This window comes from Tiliqua scincoides, chromosome 7 (genome assembly GCF_035046505.1).
Source record: "Tiliqua scincoides isolate rTilSci1 chromosome 7, rTilSci1.hap2, whole genome shotgun sequence".
NCBI classification, from domain to species: Eukaryota; Metazoa; Chordata; class Lepidosauria; order Squamata; family Scincidae; genus Tiliqua; species Tiliqua scincoides.
Genome location: NC_089827.1, coordinates 7,801,608 through 7,824,944, shown reverse-complemented (window position 1 = coordinate 7,824,944; position 23,337 = coordinate 7,801,608). Strand labels below are relative to the sequence as shown.

The 23,337-nt window shown below is 42.4% G+C and overlaps 1 protein-coding gene across 2 annotated transcripts in view; it reads left to right on the top strand.

Annotated features, from left to right (window-relative positions):
• PLXNB2 (plexin B2) overlaps positions 1–23,337 on the top strand; it is a 364,491-nt gene that overhangs the window by 318,463 nt on the left and 22,691 nt on the right. For both annotated transcript variants that reach the window (XM_066633179.1, XM_066633180.1), the window contains 9 exons: positions 1,509–1,641; positions 3,432–3,647; positions 4,973–5,149; positions 7,927–8,063; positions 10,719–10,819; positions 16,569–16,798; positions 18,697–18,878; positions 19,965–20,031; positions 20,127–20,273. In XM_066633179.1, coding sequence (XP_066489276.1) covers positions 1,509–1,641; positions 3,432–3,647; positions 4,973–5,149; positions 7,927–8,063; positions 10,719–10,819; positions 16,569–16,798; positions 18,697–18,878; positions 19,965–20,031; positions 20,127–20,273 — 1,390 coding nt within the window. The remainder of the gene's footprint in view (positions 1–1,508; positions 1,642–3,431; positions 3,648–4,972; positions 5,150–7,926; positions 8,064–10,718; positions 10,820–16,568; positions 16,799–18,696; positions 18,879–19,964; positions 20,032–20,126; positions 20,274–23,337) is intronic.

Sequence of the window (23,337 nt, the reverse complement as noted above, 5' to 3'; positions counted from 1 at the left end):
AACATTATACATTCTAAAACAGAAGTTATCACTATCAGAAAAGGAAGAGTTCTCGTCATCCATTGAAGAATGAGTGCTTTCCCTTTCCTGCCCACAGAAAGAAGTGTGTGTGTGTGTGTGTGTGTGTGTGTGTGAGAGAGAGAGAGAGAGAGAGAGATGTAGAATCACTTTGTTGTAAAGCTAAACATAAAACAATAGAAGAAAGTTCAGGGTGCTTCTAAACTATATTTCATTGCTTCAAGGGCAGTGCATGCCTCTGCGCACCCCCTAAATCTGCCTGTCTCTGCTTGCATGGCCCATGTTTACCCCTCCTATGGAGGGCAAGCAGATATCGCTTCCATCCCCTCATCCCTTTCCTTCCAAAGTGCATACCGTACAGCCTCTTTGCATACCGTACAGCCTCTCTACCTCTCTGCCTTAAATGAACGGGCTCAGGAGATGCTGGGAACCCAGCATCCCTGGCTTGTGCTTTTTACAAACAGAAGGGTGGAACAGGGAGACTGCATGCAGCGATCTTCATAAGTGCAGTGGGCCCTCAGTATCTGTGAAGGATCCATTCCCAGATATTCCCCCCACCCCGATAAAGAATTCCACAGATAATTAAATCTTCAGGGAGGTGCATACCAGCAACCAGAAGTGCCTCCAAAGCATCTAGGAGGCCTTCTGAGACACAAGGAGACTGTGTACAACCTCCCCATGCCTCAGAATGCATCCTGCATCTGAGAGGTCCTTGAGGCCTTCCAGACACGGGCTTTGCACCTGTGTTTAGTCAAATCCATGAGTGCCAAACCTGAAGATATAGAGGGCCCGCTGTAAGGGAAGGGGTGGGCAGGTGGGCAACAAAACTCCTTTCCCTGCCTACTTGGTGCATCATAAGCACCAAGTAGTTGGGTAGAAGTAATTTGGAGGTCTGGTGGCTCCCCCCCTTCTAGTTGCTCCAGCAGTGCTAGAGGGAGAAGGAGGCTGCCACTGCTGCTATCTTCTTCTGCTGTACTCTTCTTCAAGAACATAAAAACAGCCCCACTGGATCAGGCCATAGGCCCATCTAGTCCAGCTTCCTGGATCTCACAGCCCACCAAATGCCCAGGGAGCACACCAGATAACAAGAGACCTGCATCCCAGTGCCCTCCCTTGCATCTGACATAGCCCATTTCTAAAATCAGGAGGTTGCACATACACATCCTGACTTGTAACCCATAATGGATTTTTCCTCCAGAAACTTGTCCAGTCCCCTTTTAAAGGTATCCAGGCCAGATGCCGTCACCACATCCTGTGGCAAGGAGTTCCACAGACCAACCACACACTGAGTAAAGAAATATTTTCTTTTGTCTGTCCTAGACAAACAAGTCAGAAGAAGATTGAAGCACCCAGTGACATGGCAGTCTGGAATTAAACGGGGGGGGGGATCCATTCTCCTCTCCTCCAAGGGTAGCACTCCATACAAATATTTCAAGCGGTCTCATGGTTGGGCTGCCTCACGATGGTTTTATCTGTGTTCTGTGTTTCAGCGGCGGACGAAACATTACTGTAATTGGAACTGGTTTTGATATCATTCAGAATTTCTTTGTGGAAGTTATATTTCAACCTTCCGGAGACTGCTCATCAAGGAGGAGGAGAAGGCAGCTAGAACAGCAACAAAAGGTAGTGTTTAGGGTTTTTTCTCCATCTAAAGAAATACTGCCTCTTTTAGCTGAGCAATGCCTAAAAATAATCCTAATCCAAAGACCACTGAAATATCTCCATTGGTTTTAATAGGTATTGTAACTTTCTTGAAGAGTTTGAATACTACTTGTATATATTACTGTCAAGGAATGTGGTTTGCATCTTTTGATGTTCAGCCTTTAATATCTTTGAAGTTAAAAAGGCAGCACCGACATTTCTTTGAAAATAAGGGAGTCCTGCATGTTTTGGATATAGGTAGTCCAACTTAAATCTCTGCATTGCTCTGATGCCTGAAGTAAATCCCAGTGATAGGTCTCTGTCCTAAGAAGAAGGTTGATACCCTGCCTGGAAACAATCTTAGCAGTGGAGAGGATAGGGAGGAATGGACTAACTGTGGTATCGCATCTGTGACATCTCAATAATGGATTGCTGGACCCCAATTACCATATTAGTTCCAGCTGGGTCCTTTTGAAACTGGAAAGGGTGAAATGGATATGAATTATGCAAGTCTCCATGAATCAGCAAAGATTATTACACCAGCCTAGGGACTGATTGGTTGAAATCAGTAATAAAAATCCCCCAGTGAGATCTTTGTCTTCTATCAGCATTTTGTAATATTCAACTTGTTGCATTCTTGGTTTTTCAATTGGTTAATTGCTCTTTACCTGTCGGTTGCACATGATTAATTTTTTTTTCCAAATAAACCGCTTCATAACAGGATCTAAGGCTTGTCCCATCCTGAATGGCATGGGTTTTAAATGGCTGTACAGGTCATGCCAAGCCAAACTTCGGTGTATAGCTGTTAATGTACCAGAAGTAGTAACTGTGCAAAAAATGACACATCATCGTGATGTCATTGTGTCAGATGAAGGTGGAAGCTAGACTCCAGTTTTGAACATCTCTTTGTTCAAACACCTCAGTTGTGAATGTGCTATGCTCAACCATGTTTGAATACAATCATCATAATGACCTAAAACAATCTACATATTATATTAGACTTGTGATTAAACTATTGTGACTGTAGCTCAATTGTAGAACACATGTTTAGCATGCAGAAGGTTCAGTTCCTGGCAACTGCAGTCCAGAACTGGGGAAGTCTCTTGTCTGGGATCTTGGAGAACCACTACCAATGTAGATAACACTAGCTAGATAAGATAAGGGTCTGGCTCAGTATAAGGCAGTTTCCTATATACATTAGACTCAGTTGACTTTATAACAGACTTGAGAGACCTAGAAATTTCTTATGTCACAGTTTTTACCCATTGAAAAATAAAAGAGCATAAGAAGAGCCCTGCTGGATAGGCCAAAGGCCTGTCTAGTCCAGCTTCCTGTAACTCACAGTGGCCCACCAAATGCTCCAGGGAGCACATAAGACAGCAGACACAATCTGCGTCCTGGTGCCTTCCCCTGCATCTGGCAATCAGAGGCAGCCTGCCTCTAAGCTATCAGATCATACACTAAAATGTACAAGATTGTAGCACTTTTAGCTGTAATAACAGAGTGAACATGCATTAGGGATATAGAACATATCTAGATACCAGAATTCTCACCCAGCAGACACACAGAGGTAGAACACACTATTGTGGTTCTACTTCCCTTCTTCACTTTTGTTTCACCCATGGAGCTAAATGTGAGAAGAGGGCTTATGACAATTTGCACATTTGGATTTGCTTTATTGGGTAATTAGAAAATTGTGTGTGTCTGTGTTAATATAAAAATATTAATCGCAATGTTATAACAAAATTTCAAAATACTTTTTTTTTTTTTAGTTTGAAGGAAGAATGGTGTCAAAAATCAATGACACTGCAATAGTGTTTGTGTCTCCACCAGTACTGGAGGAACCAGAAAACTATAAGATTAATATAGTTATTAAAATGGATGGCCATCAGGAGTGTCGAAATGACTTCCAATACATTGCAGACCCAACATTTGAAAACTTCACTGATGGGATCCAGAAGCAGGTCAACAAGGTTATTCATGCAAAGGTAAATATGCCCAGAAAATTATTCCTTTCTCCTCCTTTCTTGCCATACCCTTCTCCTCCATTTATGCTAGCTAACCCATTCAGTTTTCGTATTTGACTTTTTCTTTCCAGCTTGCACCAGCTCAGCCTATTTCTTATGGTGATCATTTTGATCACTGTTTTCAAGGACAGCAGGATCTTTGAGAATGGGCTGTAGCCCAGTGCTTGTACTGCATGCATAAGGTCCTGGGTTCAGTCCCTGGAATATGCAGGTATTGGGGATAAGACCCCCATCTGGAACCCTGGAGAGCTGGTGATGTTGACAGTACTAAGCGAGATGAGCCAGTTGAGTCTGACAAGTAGCTTTATATGTTGATCGTAGATTGTAAATATAAGCATCAACATGCTTTGCTGTTTGTTATGGAGGTTTGCCTTTCTTGTGACAGCCCCATATCTGGGGGGGATAAGTTCTTGCTGCCATGGATAAAGCACAAATAGCAATGAACCTTATGTTGCTCTGTACAAGTCCTCCAAACTGCTTTCTCTTCACATTACCACAAGAGGAGGATGTTGTAAATCTAGGCCTGCCCTCCTCCTTACAAAAACAGCATACATAAATAAGGCCATAGATTATCCCCCGGGGGCTGGGGATAAGAATAGGCCCTCTGTTTGGCTGTACTTGTCGTAAGAGGCGACTAAACAGCCACTGGGCAGATGGGACTCGTCAGCCTGGGAAGTCCTGAGAAGGACTTCCTTCTCAGAAGGAAGGAAACTCTGAGAGAGGAAAACTCTGATCCCAAACCTCCACTGCCTTGTGGCTACATCCAGTTATGGAAAAGGCTTCAGGAGTCAACCTCGAGGCAAAATCTGGAGCTGGATTCCCTGAGGCAGTTCATGGCTGAACACAGTCACCTTCTGGCAACTCCTGCGACGCCACTGGAACCAACTGTATTGGCTTCTGCCTTTCTGTTGGACCATTTCAGCGACGTGGAGAGGGGGGATTTGCTGCATGGGTAACAGTCTATCCTCCATATCTACTTTACCCAGGCTTCGCGCACTGGAGAGGACACTCTGTTCCAGAACCACCATTCAGAGCGCGATACCATAGTCTTCCGAGACTGAAGGATGCCAACAGATTATCTCAGCATGTCACGTACCTTGAGAGTTTCTTTCTCTTCATATAGATACTAAATTCAGATCCTCTTTTTCAAGATGAAACTATGCAGAGGATTAATGTACTCGTAATAGTGATGTTTCTATCTTCCTTTCCCACCTTCCTGCCAACACACAGATACCCTGAGCCAAACTAACAGCCAAAATGGTTTTGTGTTCTATTTTTCTGCCTAGGGAACCAACCTAGATAAAGCTATGACTATTGATGAGGCCAAAGCATTTGTGGGAGAGGAGCCCTGCAACATCAGAATCCTGACTGAGAATAATCTATACTGTGAACCACCGGAAAAGCAGCCTCCACCAAGGAGAAGACAGAAGAGAGATACTGTCAATAATTTGCCAGAATTCAGCGTATGTAACATTTGTTAATGTATATAAAGAGGTTGGCACACCAGGGCAGCTTGTCAGCAGTGTGCAGCCAACTCCCAGAGTGGGGTGATGCAGTTACACTATCACGTCACCCCTGTGTCATTGCATCATTGTCCCATATCGCCATGTCACCCCCTCTGCTCCCTGAAGGGCTCTGATTTGGACACAAACGGAGCAAGGGGTAGGTGGGAGGGTCAGACACCAATAATGCTGATCTTGTCTGATCTCGGAAGCTAAGCAGGGTCAGGCCTGGTTAGTACTTGGATGGGAGACCGCCTGGGAATACCGGGTGCTGTAGGCTTATACCATAGTCTTTCGAGACTGAAGGTTGCCAACCAACATTCAACGCTCCAGCTGCCACTCTGAGCACTCAGGCAGTGACCGCTGTGCACCCCACCCACCCACCCCCGCACATGTGCAGGGAGTCCAAAAAACCTGGCCTATGCTATACAATTGCTTCTTGTTTAAAATGGCATTAAGGAAAAGCCTTCATTTTGACATCATTTCTACTTATATCTCTGTGCGTTCTGTCTCTAGACAGACCAACTTTTGCCTGCCTTTTTGTTTAATAATAATAATAATAATACAGGTATTTATATACCGCTTTTCTTGGTCGTCAGATTTCTCCTCAGACTTTATTCAAGGCGGTTTACATAGACAGGCTGTTCTAAATCCCCATAGGGATTTTTACAATTGAAGAAAGGTTCTATCTTTCAAGAACCACAACATTTCAGGTGGATCTTTCTGATCTGGTATCACATTCTGGCCTCCGGTTTCCTCCCACGCAAGCTGACAAGCAGCTCCTTCATCTCTCACATGGAGGGCAGCCAAGACGCTTCTTCGCTCACACTGAAGAGCAGGTGGAATAACTCGGCTCAGCTTGTCAGCTGCTTCAAGGTCGCACGGTGCCGGTGGCCTTGAACTGGCGACCTTCGGATGTTATCTTCAGGCAAACGGAGGCTCTACCCTCTAGACCAGACCTCCTGCTCAGATTTTTGTTTAGATGACATGTTTGTTTAAGAGACTTCAAACCTACACTTCTGCACCTCTGTAGGCCAGCTTGCAGCAATTAAAGCATAAAGAAGTATAGGCAATCTAAAATCAACATATAAGAATAGCAAAATACAATACTTAAAAACATAAAAATCACTACCAGTTCATCCTTGTTATGGCTGTTGGTGTGTTATGGTCTCTGTGAGGATAAAGGGGTGCCATCCAGGCTTAAGGAGGAAGTAACAAGTGGAAGGGGGTAGCGTTGATTCCTCCCCTTGCCAGCACCTCAGTCAGGTTTGCAGCAGAAAGTGGACTGAAAAGGTGTGGTTCAGCACTAGAGACCCAATTATGTGTAGAGGTGTGGTGTGCCGGGAGGGGTTACATCATGCTTTGCTTCCACACTGGGTTTGCTCCAAAACTGGCCTCCAACACAGCTGTTCCCAGGAATCGTTGCCCCCTCCATGGCTGTTCAGGAGCTTTAACTGATTTACAGTGTACCCTCAGTATCCATGGGGGATCAGTTCCAGAACACCCTCCCCCCACAGATACTAAATTCCATGGATAATTTAATCTACAGGGGAGATGCCAGAAAACTGGACAGATGCCCTTTAGAAGCATCTGGCAGGCTTTCTGAGGCATGGAGAGACTGTATGTGACCTCCTGGAACCTTAGAGTCTTCCTGGATGTGTCTGGAACGCACTTCAGGTTGCTTCCAAGAGGTCATCTGAAGCCCTCTAGCTGCGGGCTCGGACTCTGCAGATATTCAGAGCCGCCAAGCCCTATTCAGAGCCCTCGGATAAGAAGGACCCACTATACTTCCAGTCCCTTTCCATTTTAGGCCAGTTAAAGATGGCTTTAAAGTGACATGTAGTTTGGCTGCAACATACATCTAGCTTGAGCATTAATGTGAAGCAGAGTTAAGATTTGAACTTCACTATCTCTCTAGCTTACAAGGCAGCAAAATATTTATGTACAGGAATGGGCAGACTCCCTTGCTCCTGTCTTTCAGATGTCTGATCAAAAGTAGTTTGTGATTAAAAGCTTTTGGATCAATCTTGTTCCTAGGTGTGCTTTTGACTATTTTATTTTATTGCAGCCTCTTTAAACCTGTATTAAATATTGTCACTTATGGGTGCTGTGCGAACTCCCCAGCAGGCAGTGTGATTCAGACCAAAAGATTAGGACAGAAATGAACTACATAAATAAATCCGATCTCACTACTGTTGATATTCGTAAATCTGGGACAAAAACTAAGCATTGTAACTTACCCAGAGGTAAGCCTCCATGGTGCAGAGCGGATCTGCTCAGACCTGCAACCGCTAAATAGCTGTTGCAAGTCTGGGTTGGTTTGCGCCACAGGATCGGGTCCAGTAAGAGGGTTTAGAATATCAGATATTCTGTCGATCCTGCCTGCTTCTGGGACCTGATCTGCCCTCCCCCATCCCTTATGGCTTTCCCTCTGACTTAGCTTAGTCATTCAGCGAAGAGGGACGCATTGCGGGTGGGAAGGGGCAGATCTTTCCACTGGCTCTGTTAGCAGCACGCTAAGTAGCGCACACTGACAGAGTGTCTTTTGCAGCTGGCCAAGCCTGCTTTATGGCAGTCAGTGGAGCTCAACGAATGAGGTAAGTGTAGGATTGTGCCCTAGCTTGGCTACCCTTCTGCAAGTTGATCTAATGGGGTTCCCTTGGAGAAAGGTGGGGAATGAGTGATTGAATGAATAAATAATGCATATTGAATCTTATAAAATGCCATTGTTTATCTAGGTGAGATTTGGTTTCAAAGAATGGGTCCTGGGAAGAGTGGAATATACACAAGTGAGTGATGTGCCACTGGGAATGATCCTGCCATTAGTAATTATTCCCATGGTGGCCATTATTGTGATCGCCATCTATTGCTACAGGTAAGAGGGAGCTCTTTGATCATCGGATGTTACTGAAATGTCAAAGGCAAAACTTGATAGTGAAGGGGAATGTTCTTTGTCTGCAGAGAAATAAGCGGAAAAGTTTGTGATGATTCCCTGCGTTCACACACACCTCTGTATTTGCCTTAGAATTAGAAAATGACAAGTGGGAACCTGCCGCAAAAGTCGTGTACTCATATTCTCCTCCCTCCAGGGAAGTGTCAGGAGGAGAGATTTATAGACAGAAAGCATAGGAAACCTGTTCGTTTTTCTTTTCCTCTCTCCTGGTACTCCCTTCCTAGCATGGGGTAAGAGAGGTTTTTAATATTGCAAGACAGCTCTGCTAACAGCCATCTCCAGAATACCATAAACCACAAAGGGGTCAATTAAATCAATTCCCTCTCTCTTCCCCCCTTTTCAGTTTTCTTTTTTATTTGCCTTCTTTCAGTGGATACCTCTCACATTTCATAGGCTCTGGAAGTTTTCATCTCCCTTGTGAGATTACATTCTGGATTTTATTTTAAAAAAACATATTTTAACTTACAAGCTAACTTACTTTTGTTTTGTGTGCCTTGGGAGTCTCCCAAACAGGCAGAAATCGCTCTTTTATTTTTGGTGGGTTCATTTTCCCTCTGTACTGTTTGGAACTTGACCACACAAGTTTGCTCTTCAAGGACATGATGTTGGTGCTTTGAATCAGTATAACATGATTATTTTAATCGTCTTCTTTTATTAAAAGTGTATACACTTAAAAGTGTATACAGGGATCCCCTGGTATCCATGGGAGATATCTTCTTGTGTCCTGTCCCGTCCCCCCCATGGATAACAGAAAGTCGATAAGGGGAGACCTCCACAGTGTCCTGCACTCCTTTATTATTTTTATTATTTTTTATTTTTATTATTTTATTAATTTATACACCGCCTTTTTGCCCAACGGGCACACAATGGGCACTTTATGTTTATGTGGATTACATTCCCCTGAAGTGATAAAATGAACAAATGCTATAAGCAAAAAGCTTATAGCCAGATGAGTAGGCTGGTAGCCTGTAGCCTAGAAGGCAGGCTAAAAGCAAATGTATAAGCCGTTTGCTTATAGCATTTGTTCATGCAAGGCACCTTATCACTTCAGGGGTATGTAATCCACATAAGCAAAGGTAATGGGGCACAGAAACTACAGATAACCGGATCTGCAGTTACCAAATCCGTGGATAGTGGGGGACGCCTGTATTCCACTTTTCTAAAAGAAATTAGGCAGCCATACATATTTATGTTCTGACAGTAGTATCTGCTAAACTAAGGGGAAGAAGGCAGAGATGGTTATGGGTCAGTTTTCTAGGTGTCTATGACATGATTAAATGTTGAAATGCTTTCTGTGCCTACCACACTGGAGACATGGATACTTGCCATATATCTTTTAGTCACAGACAAAAGGCAGCTACTCTCTCATTAGCACGTGGTACAAGAACAACAAAGAGCTAATTCTACTTCATTCATTTTTTCATAGAACTAGCATCATGAAGGAATATGTCTGAATAGTGTTAGATAAGAGTGCAAAATGCATGGGAGTTATGCAAGAAAAAATGACATCCATTCATAGCCAAGGATCTTTTCCTGGCAAATTACATGTTGACTTTACGTTCTGGAAGATTTTTTAATGTGCATCTCTTCATGTGCTGAAAGTTAGATTACAGTCACCTTAACTGCAGCAATAGCATAAGAAAGCTATTTAGATATCTTACATGCTTAGTGATGAGTTGCAATGCTGAAATTTCTACAGCAGCGATTTTCAGTGTTTTCCTTCTCAAGGCACAATGACCTCAATGGTCTTTGCCTCTTGCGGTATCATTTCCAGGAGACTCTTCTGAGTTCTGCAGCTCTGTTTCTAGAGCAAGTGTCAGTAGTAATGAATTGTCTGTCCCTCTTCCTCACCCAGCTCCTTAGAACTGTGCTCCAAACCTGCCACAACACCTTCAGAGCTGTCAAGACACACCTGTTTAAAATAGCTCCTCTACAGGTTTTGTACTTCCTGTGATATTTCCGCAGAATCATACACATGGGTTGCTTCAAGCATTCACGATATAGTTCTTAACACCCATGTGTTAAAGATGCTATCAGTTTTACTTCTGAATAGGTTTGTGTCCTCCTCCTAGCACAAGTTCAGGAAGCAATACAAAGGGGTGAGCTCAATGCTGGTCATTAAAAAGAAACTGGCATGCACTTATCTAACTGTTGAAACAGTGTTTTAACCTGGGCATTATTAAAAACGATACTAAAAAATGTAGTCTCTGATGTAGCCACTTAATGCTGCTTCCTATGAAAAAGACCAATGTCAAATTATAACTCTGACTTTATTCTATAGTCAGTAGTCTTTTGAATAAAAAATGTTCTTGAAACATTGGCATGTTCAGTACTTTGGGGCAGGTTTGCAGGCAGCCCTTAATGGAATAAAATCAATACAACCATGTTAATTTTATGCCACCTTAAACACTTGGTCTATTTGTTTTCTTTCGTCGCTGCCTACTCAGCTTTAAAAGATCAAGAGGAAAAAGACCATGCTTCTAAATATCCCTCTGGCTTTTTGTTCAGCTGTGTTGTAAAATGATTTATTTTTACAGCCCATAACTTTTCCGTACCCTCTGTATCTATTCCTTATAGACGGAAAAGTCAACAAGCAGAACGAGAATATGAAAAAATTAAATCACAACTCGAAGGCTTGGAAGAAAGCGTCAGAGACCGGTGCAAAAAGGAGTTTACAGGTATGACTGATGCCTGATTTCTTCTGGGCTCCCCCAGAGAAATTACAAGAGCTGCTGAAATTCTGCCACTGTCTGCCTTAAACGGCCTTTGTAGAACACACAGGAGACACAACTGTTTTTTATTATAGCATGTTGCCACATGCGTGGCGTAGTCTTCTGGCAATTAGACGCAAGAACCATCGATATAATCAGAGTACACGAAAGAAACGGACACATTTTTTAATGTAAAGCACCAGAAACTAATTGACAGAAGGGACTGTGTGTCTTTATCCTGAAGATGTTTCAACTATAATACTGTGTAAGCTAAGCAGCAATAAGAAAAGCAACCAGTTAATTTTGAAACCAGTGCTACAGCTTGATAGAAAAGCACAAATATAATTTAATATGTGCATGGAGGCTTTTGAACACAAAAATTGCAAATAGAAGTCCGGTGAAAATAACTAAAGATGCAAATTACATGTTGAAGGACATACCTGTTTGTTTTAGTGCATTTTATGTTTGCTGACTGTGCAGTTTCTTGTGTTATGTCGAAAGCTGCAATCCTTCACACCACTAGCCTGTCATTTTTAATGGAACTTAACAGTGTATAGCAGTGTTTCTCAAACTGTGGGTTGTGAGCCATTTTCAGGTGGCTCCCCATTCATTTTAATTTTTAAAAAAAAAATATTAGACTTGATGCTAGCATGGTATGTGACTGCATTTGGGGAAATGTGACAGACCTGTGCTTTTAACAAGCTACTATGTATATTCTTTTAACAATGATAGTCGATGGGACTTACTCCTGGCTAAGCATGGGTAGGATTGCAGCTTAGGATTGTTAAAAACTTTCCTGCTTGATAATGTCATTTCTGGTCATGACATCACTTCTGCTGGGTCACAATAGATTCTCATTCTAAAAAGTGAGTCTCAGTGCTGAACGTTTGAGTACCACTGGTACAGGATTGCAGTCTAGGTCTTTTTCCACATAGTGATTTAAGGACTAAAAGCAAATATACAAGGTACTTCATCATCTGAAAAGGTCTTGTCTGAAAACTTAACTTGTGTAACTAAGGGCACAATCCTAACCCCTTATGTCAGTACTTTCCAGCACTGGCATAGCGGTGCCAATGGGACATGTGCTGCATCCTGCAGTTGGGTGTCACTCACAGAGGCCTCCTCAAAGTAAGGGAATGTTTGTTTCCTTACCACAGAGCTGCTTTGCCCTTATGTCAGTGCTGGAAAACCCTGACATAAGGGGTTAGGATTGTGCCCTAACTGTAGTAGTATAGAGTTACTCCTAGAGTTTCAACGTACATGTTTATTGTTATGATGCATATTTCCTATAAGTTTCTAGTCCTGCCCCATAGGCTCATAGTAATCTCTCTAGTTGTAATACTGTATACCAGTGATTTTCAGCCAGTGTGCCTCAACACATTGGTGTGCCATGAATGGTCCACAGGTGTGCCACAGGAGTTTGGGGAGAGCCGCTTATTAGTAGGGCCGTGGGGGAATGTGAGCCCTGCCTGGCGGTGTGGTGTGTGTTGTCAATTGTCAGAAAAACGACGGTATGCATTGACAATTTTAGTGCCATGAGATGGAAAAGGTTGAAAATTGTTGCTGTATACTACACATTTGAAAAAGCAAATCCTGAATTATCTGGACATCTCTTACGCTGCCAATTTCAGGAGGAGAGTTGAGGGCTGCCCAGGAAAACAGGAACTTGCCTTCTGCTGATTCAGAACACTGGTTCTGAATCAGTATTGTTTATTGTTTATGCCTGCAGATAGCATAGGAATTTTTTCTAGCCTTACCTGGAGGTGTAGGAGATCGAACCTGGGGTCCTCTGTGCCAGAGTGTGAGCTCTTGTCACTGAGCCACAGTCTCTCAGATTTAGTTCAGTTGAAACCAGATTAGATAGATGGGCTAGATATGTATTGGTCATAAAGTACAAATGGTGAAATTAGAAATGCACTTTGTATATTCTTATTCCATAGTAAATGCAGGTACATTCCAGCAAACATCTTAGAGACTTTACTTCCTATTGCTGGTAAAAAATACCAGTGACAGCTGTTTGTGAGAGCTGGTTTGTCTCTGCTGGTTCTGTGCTGATTGCGTTTCATCCACATTTTTTGGGAGAGTGTTGAGGGAGCTTAGTAGTAATTGGGTCTTCCAGTATACTGCAGATTTAACAAGGTATTCAGCCTCAAGTCAGGTAACAGATCTTGTGAGAGGGCCTCTGGCTGCATGCAGGGAATCTCTACGTTGGGTAATTTGGAGAATTGGACTGAAGTCTTGCTCATATAAAAATGAGCTGCTTCCTTGCCTTTCTTCACCCTTTTTGCAGTGTATAGCTGGTCTCAGTTCACCTTCACTTTTTCTCCATTCCTCTAGCCTTTCCTTCAAAACACAGTGCCTCTTGTAGTGTGTGGCTCTGGGTCTCCTCCTCACATCTGCTAGTTCCCGTCATGCCCTAAGTCATGATGGGTCTGCCTGCTTTATGCGCTCATTCATTCACAAATTTATCCCCTGCTTTATCTCCCTAACGGGCATTCAAAGCAGCTTACAACCGTACTAAAAATATAAACATTCTAAAAATATTTAATACTGATTATTAAAGTAGCAATATTAAAATCTCCTCGAACCAGAAAACAACTTAAAAATCCCATTAAAAACCAAGAGCAAGAAAAAAGCAGAAAACCAGCAGCAAACAATAAAAAACACAGACCCATAAAACTAATTAGCATTTTTTTTAAAAAAAACCCAAAAAATCCATATTAAAAAGCCTGGAACTCAGGCGGTTAGCGTAAAAAGAAATAGGCCTTGCTGGAAAACCTCTAAGGAGGGAGCAGTTTGTAAACCGAGGAGGAGAAAATTTCATAGAGTTGGTGCCAACTACAGAGAAGGCCCTACTCATTGCCACCTCCTCTCCCACCCACCACCATTTAGGTGGTGTCACCCATAAAAGGCCCTCTCTAATGACCAGAGATGATTAGCATTTACTACTTGGACCTGCTCTTTCATGTTGACTATCATTGGCCAGACTACTCATGTCCTTAGCTCTCTCCCACTCTGGTGTGGGCTTCTTCCTTCCAGGAACTACTAATCCTTACCAGTGGATGACTACTTACTCTCAGACTTTACAAGATTTTTATGGAAGGAAGAGAACCTGGTTAATTATGTAGTTGAGAGGAATTGCTGACACAACAGGATATGAGATTAATTGACTGGGTATGCTAGTCAGTCAGGAAGCCAGAAGCCCTGTACAGTAGCTCAAATGGGTTTGTAAGGTTGACAAAGTAATTGTGCCTGACGTCAAAAACATAAAAGCTATTGGATCTAACTAAATGGTTGTCGGTTATGCCTGATGAACTGTTTTAACCTTCTTCCCTCCTGCCAATAAGGCAGCTAAACTTTTAATTTGCTGTTGAAATTTGCTGTCCACCCACTGTCCTGGCTGCTGTTTTACTGATAATTTTTAAACCATAAAAATAGGACCTTTGATAAATAGAACAGAGTTACTTGAATAGCAGTTATATGAACAAACAATGGAAGAACTGGTTAACCACTGTTTTTATGCTTTCCTCTTTCAGTTCTCCTGAAGCAATTAAGGATACACTTCTTGGTGAATTCTAGCTTTAACTTCTGATTCAATAGGCCTATGCACATTTTGTTGTAATAAAAATTAGAACTATTCTTGGGGTATATTTGGGGTACTGATTCCAAAAATGGCATCGGTTTTGCCCAATTGACTCTAGTTTGGGGCATAGACACCTTATATGCTGATTCAAGCAATATTCATATGAGGAAGCCATGGTCAGCTTCCACACGAGGAAGCTGATTGAATCAGCATATAAGGTGGCTATGCTATACCCCCAAAACTGGAGCCAGTAGGGCAAAACCGATGCCATTTTTTGATTCAGCACCCCAAAAATATTCTAAATTCATTCAAACAGCCTTGACAACTAAAAAAAAGTGATTTTTTTTTAATAGGCCTGTTTTCTTTTTGAATCATCAATAACACCTAAGAGAAGTTTATTAAAAATAGAATATAGGTCAAATACTGACATTCAGAAAGTTGTTGCACACACGATTCTAACAGCCATACTCAAATCCACAATGCTTCTTCATATCATATCGTAAGCAAGACATGCTCATCTTGGAAGAAATCAGGAACCTTTTCCTCAATGTGTGGGAATTGCCTATTGTGTATTCCTATCATATTTGCATTTTTCGTAGATCTGACGCTGTGATAGTAAAGCCCCCACTTGTATTCTCATCAAATTCTGTGACATTTCCATCCTCTCCCAGAAGTCTTTATGTTTTGAATCTCTGTCCTGGGTACTAAAAATTCCCTTGTTGTAGTTTCCTTCAATGCATAAAATGTGTGAGGGTAGCAAATGTGCCCACAGCCCAATTGATTCATTGAATACTGATCCACAAACACCAGTTTCTGGAGGAAGTCTGTTATGTGGTTACAGATCAGCAGAGTTCCATTTATTTATTTTAATATTCACACGCCACAGATCCGAAATAGCTTACAATTAAAAGGGAGGAAAAAAAACCTTAACTCACAATAAAATCATAATGGCTGTGCAATAAACTGTAATAAAACAGCATGCTTAAAAATTCCGTAGATAAAAGCAATGCAGCATTTAAAAACAAGCCTGCAGGCTTTCTGGAAAAGCCAGGTGTTTTGTTTTAAGTGAGAGGACATGATGCATGTCTGTAAGATGAACATACCACTACAGAGAGAGCCTGGCCCCATGCCCTTATAGTCCTGAATTCTGTAAAAGGCCCAGTGTGAATCAGAATCTCACCCCCCTCCCCAAATCTAAGGGCTCCTTAAAGTATGAAGGATCTTCACACCATTTAGGTCTCTAAGAAGATATGAGCAGTTCAAGTGTTGATGATTTTTGCAGGTGTGTTGAGTCAGGCGTAGATGTGGGGGTGATGCAGGGGGGATGGTGTTTCCAAGTCACTGCATTGCCCCACTCCAGGGGCCCTGAGATGTATCTGGATGGGGACACATTCCTTCTTTCTCAGGGCCTAATGGCAGGTCTGGTTTGAGGGAGACAGGGCAGGGAAAAGTTTTGAAAAGCAGGCCAAGTCCCATTCCTTGCTCTACCCATAGCAATTGCCTTCCTGTGTGCCCACCACCTGCTGGCTTGACCTCGTCAACTTGATGAGGCTTTTGCTGGTAGACCTTAGAGATGGACATGGGAGACTTTGGTGGAAGTACTGCCTCTACAGTAGACTCTCAGCATGGTTTTCAACCTCAGCATCTGTAAAACATGAACACTAGGACTGGTGGGGAGAGAGCAATTGCAGCAAATTGGAAACTGCTTTGACATGTAGGCATTGTTCTTGCATATCGAGAGTACCATGTGGCACAGTGTTATGTTGTGCCATTGGGGAACAGACAAGAATTGTACTCCAGATGGTCTTCATTTAAGACTGGAATCTAAATATATTTGCTAGAAAGAGGTCTCGTTAAAGTTGGTTGCTCGCAAGTGTGTTCATAATCAAAGCTCTCATCACAATTACTCCTCCATGCAACTCAAAAAGGGAAAGAGTTGTGTTAAGGGAACTACTACTGGGCAAAACAAGTTTTCCTGTAAGATTCCAATTCTGCAAAATGACCAAAAAGGCAAGGCAAATGAAGCAGGAGAATATGTCAATGAAAAGCGCTGCAATACTTTGTTTTCAGCGTGTTGAAAATCGAAACAGCAGCATAATTTCTACTAAAATGAAAAACTGTTGCCTGTTGTAGATCTCATGATAGAGATGGAAGATCAGACAAATGACATCAACGAAGCAAGGATTCCTGTGCTGGACTACAAAACCTACACAGACAGAGTCTTCTTCCTGCCCTCCAAAGATGGAGAAAAGGATGTAATGATCACCGGAAGGCTGGACATTCCCGAAGCTAGACGGCCAACCGTGGAACAGGCATTGAATCAATTCTCCAATCTGCTCAACAGTAAATCATTTCTTATTAATGTGAGTAGAAAACAAAAGGTCACCTTTTGCATTCCTGAGAAGCATTTTTTCCTGATATATATTTACAGCAAAAACATTTTAGTGCTCATTCATTGCCTGATATTTTGTGTCATGAACACTTTGTACAAGGAAGCATGAGTGATGTAGTAAGAGCTTGTCTAGTTCAGGGGTGCTCACACTTTTTTGGCTCGAGAGCTACTTTGAAACCCAGCAAGGCCTGGAGATCTACCAGAGTTTTTTTTACAATGTTCACGCCATCATAACATATAATATTTATGTGTACAATGTATGTTGGTGTACCTTGAGCCCCACTGAGTATAACAGGACTTACTCCTGAGTAGACATGCCTAGGATTAGGCTGTGAGGCTGCAATCCTAGCCACACTTACCTGGGAGTAAGCCCCATTGAGTACAATGGGCCTTACTCCCGGTGTTTCCTCCCAGAGGCACCTGAAGGGGGGGGTCGGCACTCCACGATCTACTCATTTTGCCTCGCGATCTACCGGTAGATCGCGATCCACCTATTGAGCACCCCTGGTCTAGTTTGATCCTAATTCCACCTTTTATTCTGTGGCAGAGTATGGCTGTCAATTGAAACATTACCAGAGTCAGCTGTGATCATCATTCATTGATCAAAAGGAGTAATATTTAAGCAATATTTTAAAATGTATATTTATACCTGTATAGGTCCAAAAGTTCTGTAAACGGAACATTCCAGACTCAGAGGCTGTAGAACTGGTATTAAATTGAACACTCATAATTGTGTCTTGAATGTGTACAAAGTTACATTCTACTGCAGTATGGCTTTGGATGCCCTTTGGGGAGAGAGGCAGGATATAAATCAAATAACTCAATGTTCAAGAGAGCGAGTTGCAAACAAACAGAGCACTGGATGGATTATTTAAAGAGAGGCCTCATTCAGTGGCGTCACTAGGATTTGCATCACCTGGTGCAGAGGCCAGTACTGCACCCCGCTGATTGGCCCCCTCCAATGCATTGGGCAGGGCAGTTCCCCAGGCGGTGGGTATGGTGATGTGCCATTGCCCCACCCCACTGGTGTTTTGGCTACCTTTGATAGAATAGAGATATTTCAACATGGATTGTTTCATTGCATTCTGCATGGAATTTCGCATCAAATAATATTTAACATGATGGTGTTATTCGAAAGTGCAAAGGTTAAAAAAATTTTGACCAGTAGTGATGTCACACTCACACCCCCATCATGTCACCCAGTGTGACCCGCATCCCTCAGCGACGCTCCTGGCCTCGTTTCATCTGGCAAAAAACCAAGTTGTTGTACTCACTGCTACACTGTCCCTGGATTATGTAACTTTTTAGAGCAGGGGTGTCCAAAGTTTTTGGCAGGAGGTCCACATCATCTCTCTGACACTGTGTCGGGGGCCGGGGGGAAAAAGAATTAATTAAATTTAAAATTTGAATAAATTTACATAAGTTTACATAAATGAATGTATTAAAGATGAATTTATATGAATGAATGAAGGTCTTGCAATAGCTCAAGGGCTATAAAAGGCCTTGCACAAAGCAAGGCTGGCCTTTCCTTTTCTGCTACTACCGCATTACAGATGTGAAACAGCAAGCAGTGGAGGGAGCCCTCATCCCACAGCTCAAGTACGAGGTCAAACAGTTGCCCTCACGCTGCGAGCAGTTGCATCCGGCCAGTGTGGGCTCCAACAAATCACTGGAGGGCCAGAGGCTCATTGGAGACTCGGAGCTCTCTGAGGGCCGCATTGAGAGGCCTCAAGGGCCGCAAGTGGCCCCAGGGCCGGGGTTTGGGCACCCCTGTTTTAGAGCTATGTTTGAAAAATGAACAAGGAGGACAAAATTCTGCTAGGGATGGCTGTTCCATCACCTATCTAATTTGTCTGTTTCTGTTTTCAGTTCATTCATACATTGGAAAACCAAAGGGAATTCTCTGCTCGTTCAAAAGTATATTTTGCATCTCTCTTGACGGTGGCCTTGCATGGGAAGCTGGAATATTATACTGACATCATGAGGACGTTGTTTTTGGAGTTGATGGAGCAGTATGTTGTGGCCAAAAACCCTAAACTGATGCTCAGAAGGTAGGGGTTTCTTTTTTCAACTGAAGTAAATGGCCACACTTTCATCAAGAGGACAAGATGTGATTATTTGCTTTTGTAAATTAGGATTCCTAAAGAGTAGCCAGCTTTCTTAATGGAAGGGTAACTATTGACCTCTGGCCTTTTTGTTTTATAAAAATTCTACTATTTTCATTTAAAGTGCTGTGTTGAACACTTAGCCTTATTTTATCCAATTACCTGATGTTTATGATCCATGATTTTCAAGTCTGCTTGGGTAAATAACTTTTTTCTAATGTCTGCAATCTGTTGGTGATCTTATTCTATGGAATTAAGAGTCTTCTGGTTGCAGTGATTTTACCTTGTGTAATTTGGGTCAGAGTTTCCTAAATATCAAAATCTTAGAATGTTTTGTTTGTTTTCTCAACAATGTAGCACAAAGTTAGTATTGCCAGAATACAGAGGTCGGCAAGAATTATAATTTTGAAAGTGGATCAGTGGTGGCGACACCTGTAGTGAGACAGAAGTACTTAAACATGTTGTCAAGAGCTAAATTTAGCCATTGTGCCTATCCACTGTGGTGTAATAATGTCAGAGAATCTATGCCTTGAGGACATGTCCCATGTTTTAAGATTTCCCAGCTCACAGCATACGTTTTTCCAATATTCAGTAATGAAACAGTACAGTGGACCCTCAAATCCGCAGATTTGAGTATCTGCCAATGCCAAGCCTGCAACTGGAGGGCTTCAGAGGACCTCCCAGATATGACCAGAAATGTCTTTCAGTCATATCTGGAGGTGTTCTAAGGTGTAGGGAGAGGCTGCGTGCGACCTCCTGAGGCCTGCGTGCGGCCATCAGGTAAGGAATTGCAGCGGCACGCAGATCCCCCACAGATTTCATTATCTGCCCAATTTTGTATTGGTGGGGGGTCCTGGATTAGATCCCCCACAGAAACGGAGGGCCCACAGTGGACCACTGAGGGCCCATTGTGGGGATACTTTATTTACTGATATTGTTACATATGATCATTACTATGTCATTACCTGTTTTGCTTCTTTGTCGCTGCACATGAAACACAATTACCATTCCAAATATGTTGCTTCAATTCAGGTCAGAAACTGTGGTGGAGAGGATGCTTTCTAATTGGATGTCCATCTGTCTATATCAGTACCTCAAGGTAAGGTCTCCAGCGCATTCATGTTTTACACTATTTTGCTGTTGAAATGTTGCCAGTTGGATGTTTACACTGCCTTCCATTACAAATTTTAACAGGATAATGCTGGAGAACCTCTTTATAAATTGTTCAAGGCTATCAAACATCAGGTGGAGAAAGGCCCCGTGGATGCTGTGCATTTGAAGGCCAAATATACACTGAATGACACTGGTTTGCTGGGAGATGATGTGGAATATTCACAACTGGTAAGGAACTTTTGTCAAGTTTTCTTTAGGTTTTCAGTAAGGAAACTCACTCTTCCCAGTTAGTGAGTTTGTAAAAAATACGAATCACAGAGATCAGTAGAATCACTAGGGTCAGCCAGTGCGGGAGGCCAGCATGTCACCCTATGATGGACCTCCTCCCATGCAGTGGGAGGGGCAGTGCCCCAGGCGGTGGGCATAGTGATGTACCTTTTCTTTGCCCTGCTGGTTTTTTGGGCTATAACTTTTGACAGAATGGAGCTATTTCAGCACGGTTTGTTTAATTGCATTCTGCCTGACATTACGCATCAAATAATATATAATATGAAAGTATTATTTGAAAATACCAAGAATTTAAAAATTTTGGCCAGTAATAGTATCACCCCCCCAACCCGTGCACGTCACCTGGTACGGCCCACACCCCTTAGTGACTCCACTGACAGAGATGCGCAAACTTTTGTGGATTTACAGAATTTACCAGTGAATGAATGAATTGAAAGCATTAAAATTACATTGAATGAATGAATGAATGAATGAATGAATGGTGTGTTTGAACCTCTGTGGTCAGATGCGTCTACCTCTTAGAATGTCAGATGATAAGAACAGTGAGCGAGAATTGTTGCCTTGATGACATGCTTGATGGTGTTATGGACTCCCCCCAACTACTGTTAGCTGCTGGATTAATTGAACTTTTGGTCTACTGCAGGAGGGTACTGATATTCTTAATCTGCAATGGATTATGTACCTTCCTGGTCCATCTAATGTTGTATCTGTATCAGAACTCTTTCACAATCCAGTCCCCCAGATCCCCAGCATGTTTTGCTCAAGTATTTCTGTTCCTCGCCCCTGCTGTTCAGTGATCACTTAATTGTAACGGATTTGGTCTGTGACAGCACTCATGTGTTGGATTCCCTCCTGGAGCTGCACTGTACACAATGAAATGATTGGGATCAAACAAGATCCCATTTATAAACAAGTTAGACTTTTTACAAAGGATACAAAATAGCTGCAGACTTTGGGACGGCTTCAGAAAACTGTGCTGTCATATCCTTTGTCTAGAAAGATCACTCTTGCTGTGGGATTCCAAAGAGTTTATTGACATTGCTAGGAGCCCATTTCATTTTGCTTGACAGTGAGTCGCAAGCATCTTTGGCATGAGATGAAACTTAATAACAACTCTTATGAAGTGCTGGTTAAGAACACATTTAATATCTTTCGAAGAAATGTTGGCGGGGTTGTGTAGGAAAAGGGAAGACTATGTAGGAATTTTGCTCACATCCTAACACTGTTCATTTCTAGACAGCTTCAATAAAAGAGAAATAAAACTAGGACATAGCCATCAATTGTCTCTTTGTGTATGAGTTGGAAAGTGTGTGTTTAGAAAAAACCTTAGTAGCCAACTCACTTTTCTTAGATAAAGCAAGCTATACGGGCCAGTGGAATTTTCTTATTGACTACAGATGTCCCCCCGTATCTGTGATTCCAGTATTTGCTGTCAGGGCTTCTGAGAGGAATTTTATCAGGGGGTACAAAGATTCTTTTGGGCCCCTTTGCAAAGAGGGAGGGGTGAAACAGAGTGGGGGAGGGTGGTGACGGGAGAGCAGAATAGGTGCAGGGAGGGGCAAAACAGGGTGTGGGGAGGGTAAAGACAGCTGGAAAAGACCAAAGACAGGTCTATCCACCCATGTGGCATCAGTAGTGTCCCCAGCAATCCCAGTCATGGTAGTGTCCCCAGCATCCCGTGCAGGCAACAAGTCTGATAGGAAAACTTAAGATTCCCAGGAAATTTCTGGGCCCCCTCCTTTAGACCCTGGGCCCAGGTACAAATTACCCCCTTTACCCCCCTCTCCTAGGCCCTGCTTGCAGTTTCATTTATCCGTGGTTCTCCACACCTTCCCGTGTCGCATCCCCCACCTTCACTGTCTTCATTTTTACTTTATTTTTATTTTACTGGTGCCTTCATATCCACCAGTAAGAATAAAAACAGTTGATGAGCACAGGAAGGGGCAGAGATAGGGTTCCCCCATATCGAAGGTTTCTGTATCCACAGGGTGACCCTGGAACATATCCCCCATGGATACAGAGGGATGCCTGTATTTACCATAATCCTCATGTTGACCCAAATTAATATTAATTAATATTGAGTCATCATGAGGATTATGGCCACCCTGCGGATATTGAAACCGTTAATTTGGGGGAAACTTATCTCCTCACCCCCTCAGTATGGATTAATTAATATTAATTTTGTTTTCTAGCTTCATCTGTTTTACTGAGGGGACTCAGCAAAAACTTTGGCCTTTAAAAAAAATTGCCGATGCTTGTAACTGTCCCTTCCTGCCCCAAATCTTATGTTGCTTAATCCCAAATACTCCATAAAAGATGCATCTACAAGTGGATGAAAGTCAAAGTAAAATCATGCCCTTTGGTAATGGAAGAATAGATTATTACGGATCTGCATTCTCCTAGTCCTTTCAGTCTGAATATCTCGGCATCCTTAATTGCATGAATGGTGATTACTGACAAAGTTAATTACCGGCATTAATCTACTCTTACCAAGTTAAATCACATATCCACCAATGCAGCCTCACTTGCCAACATGATAAGTTGATTCTACTACCGGTGACAATTTTGTTTACCCAGTTGAAATTCTGAGCATTCTGTTAGAGATCCATTTCTAGTTCAGTCCAAGTCAAACCTTAACCAAAACCACAGAAAATTAAGAGGTGCAGCACATTTGAGGATTTTGTCAGACTAGGAATAAGAACAGAAATGTCAGTATCTCCAGCTACAGAAGCCCCAAGGATTGCTTTCTTTGTTTTGACAAAGCAGTAAATAACTGATTCTGAGCTGTTACGGAACATTATTGATTTATCTAAGCAGACAGAGGTGATAGATAGTCCTACTACTTTGGCCACTTTTCTCTGTTTCAAACCTGCCTTTAATAAGTCCCCAGGATCCAATTCCAAAGGCATAAAAATATGTCAAAGGAGATCAATTTAAATTCCTTCTCTGTATTCTCAATAGGGGGAAAAAAACCAGTTGGGCATTTGTACTGGCTCATTGACTA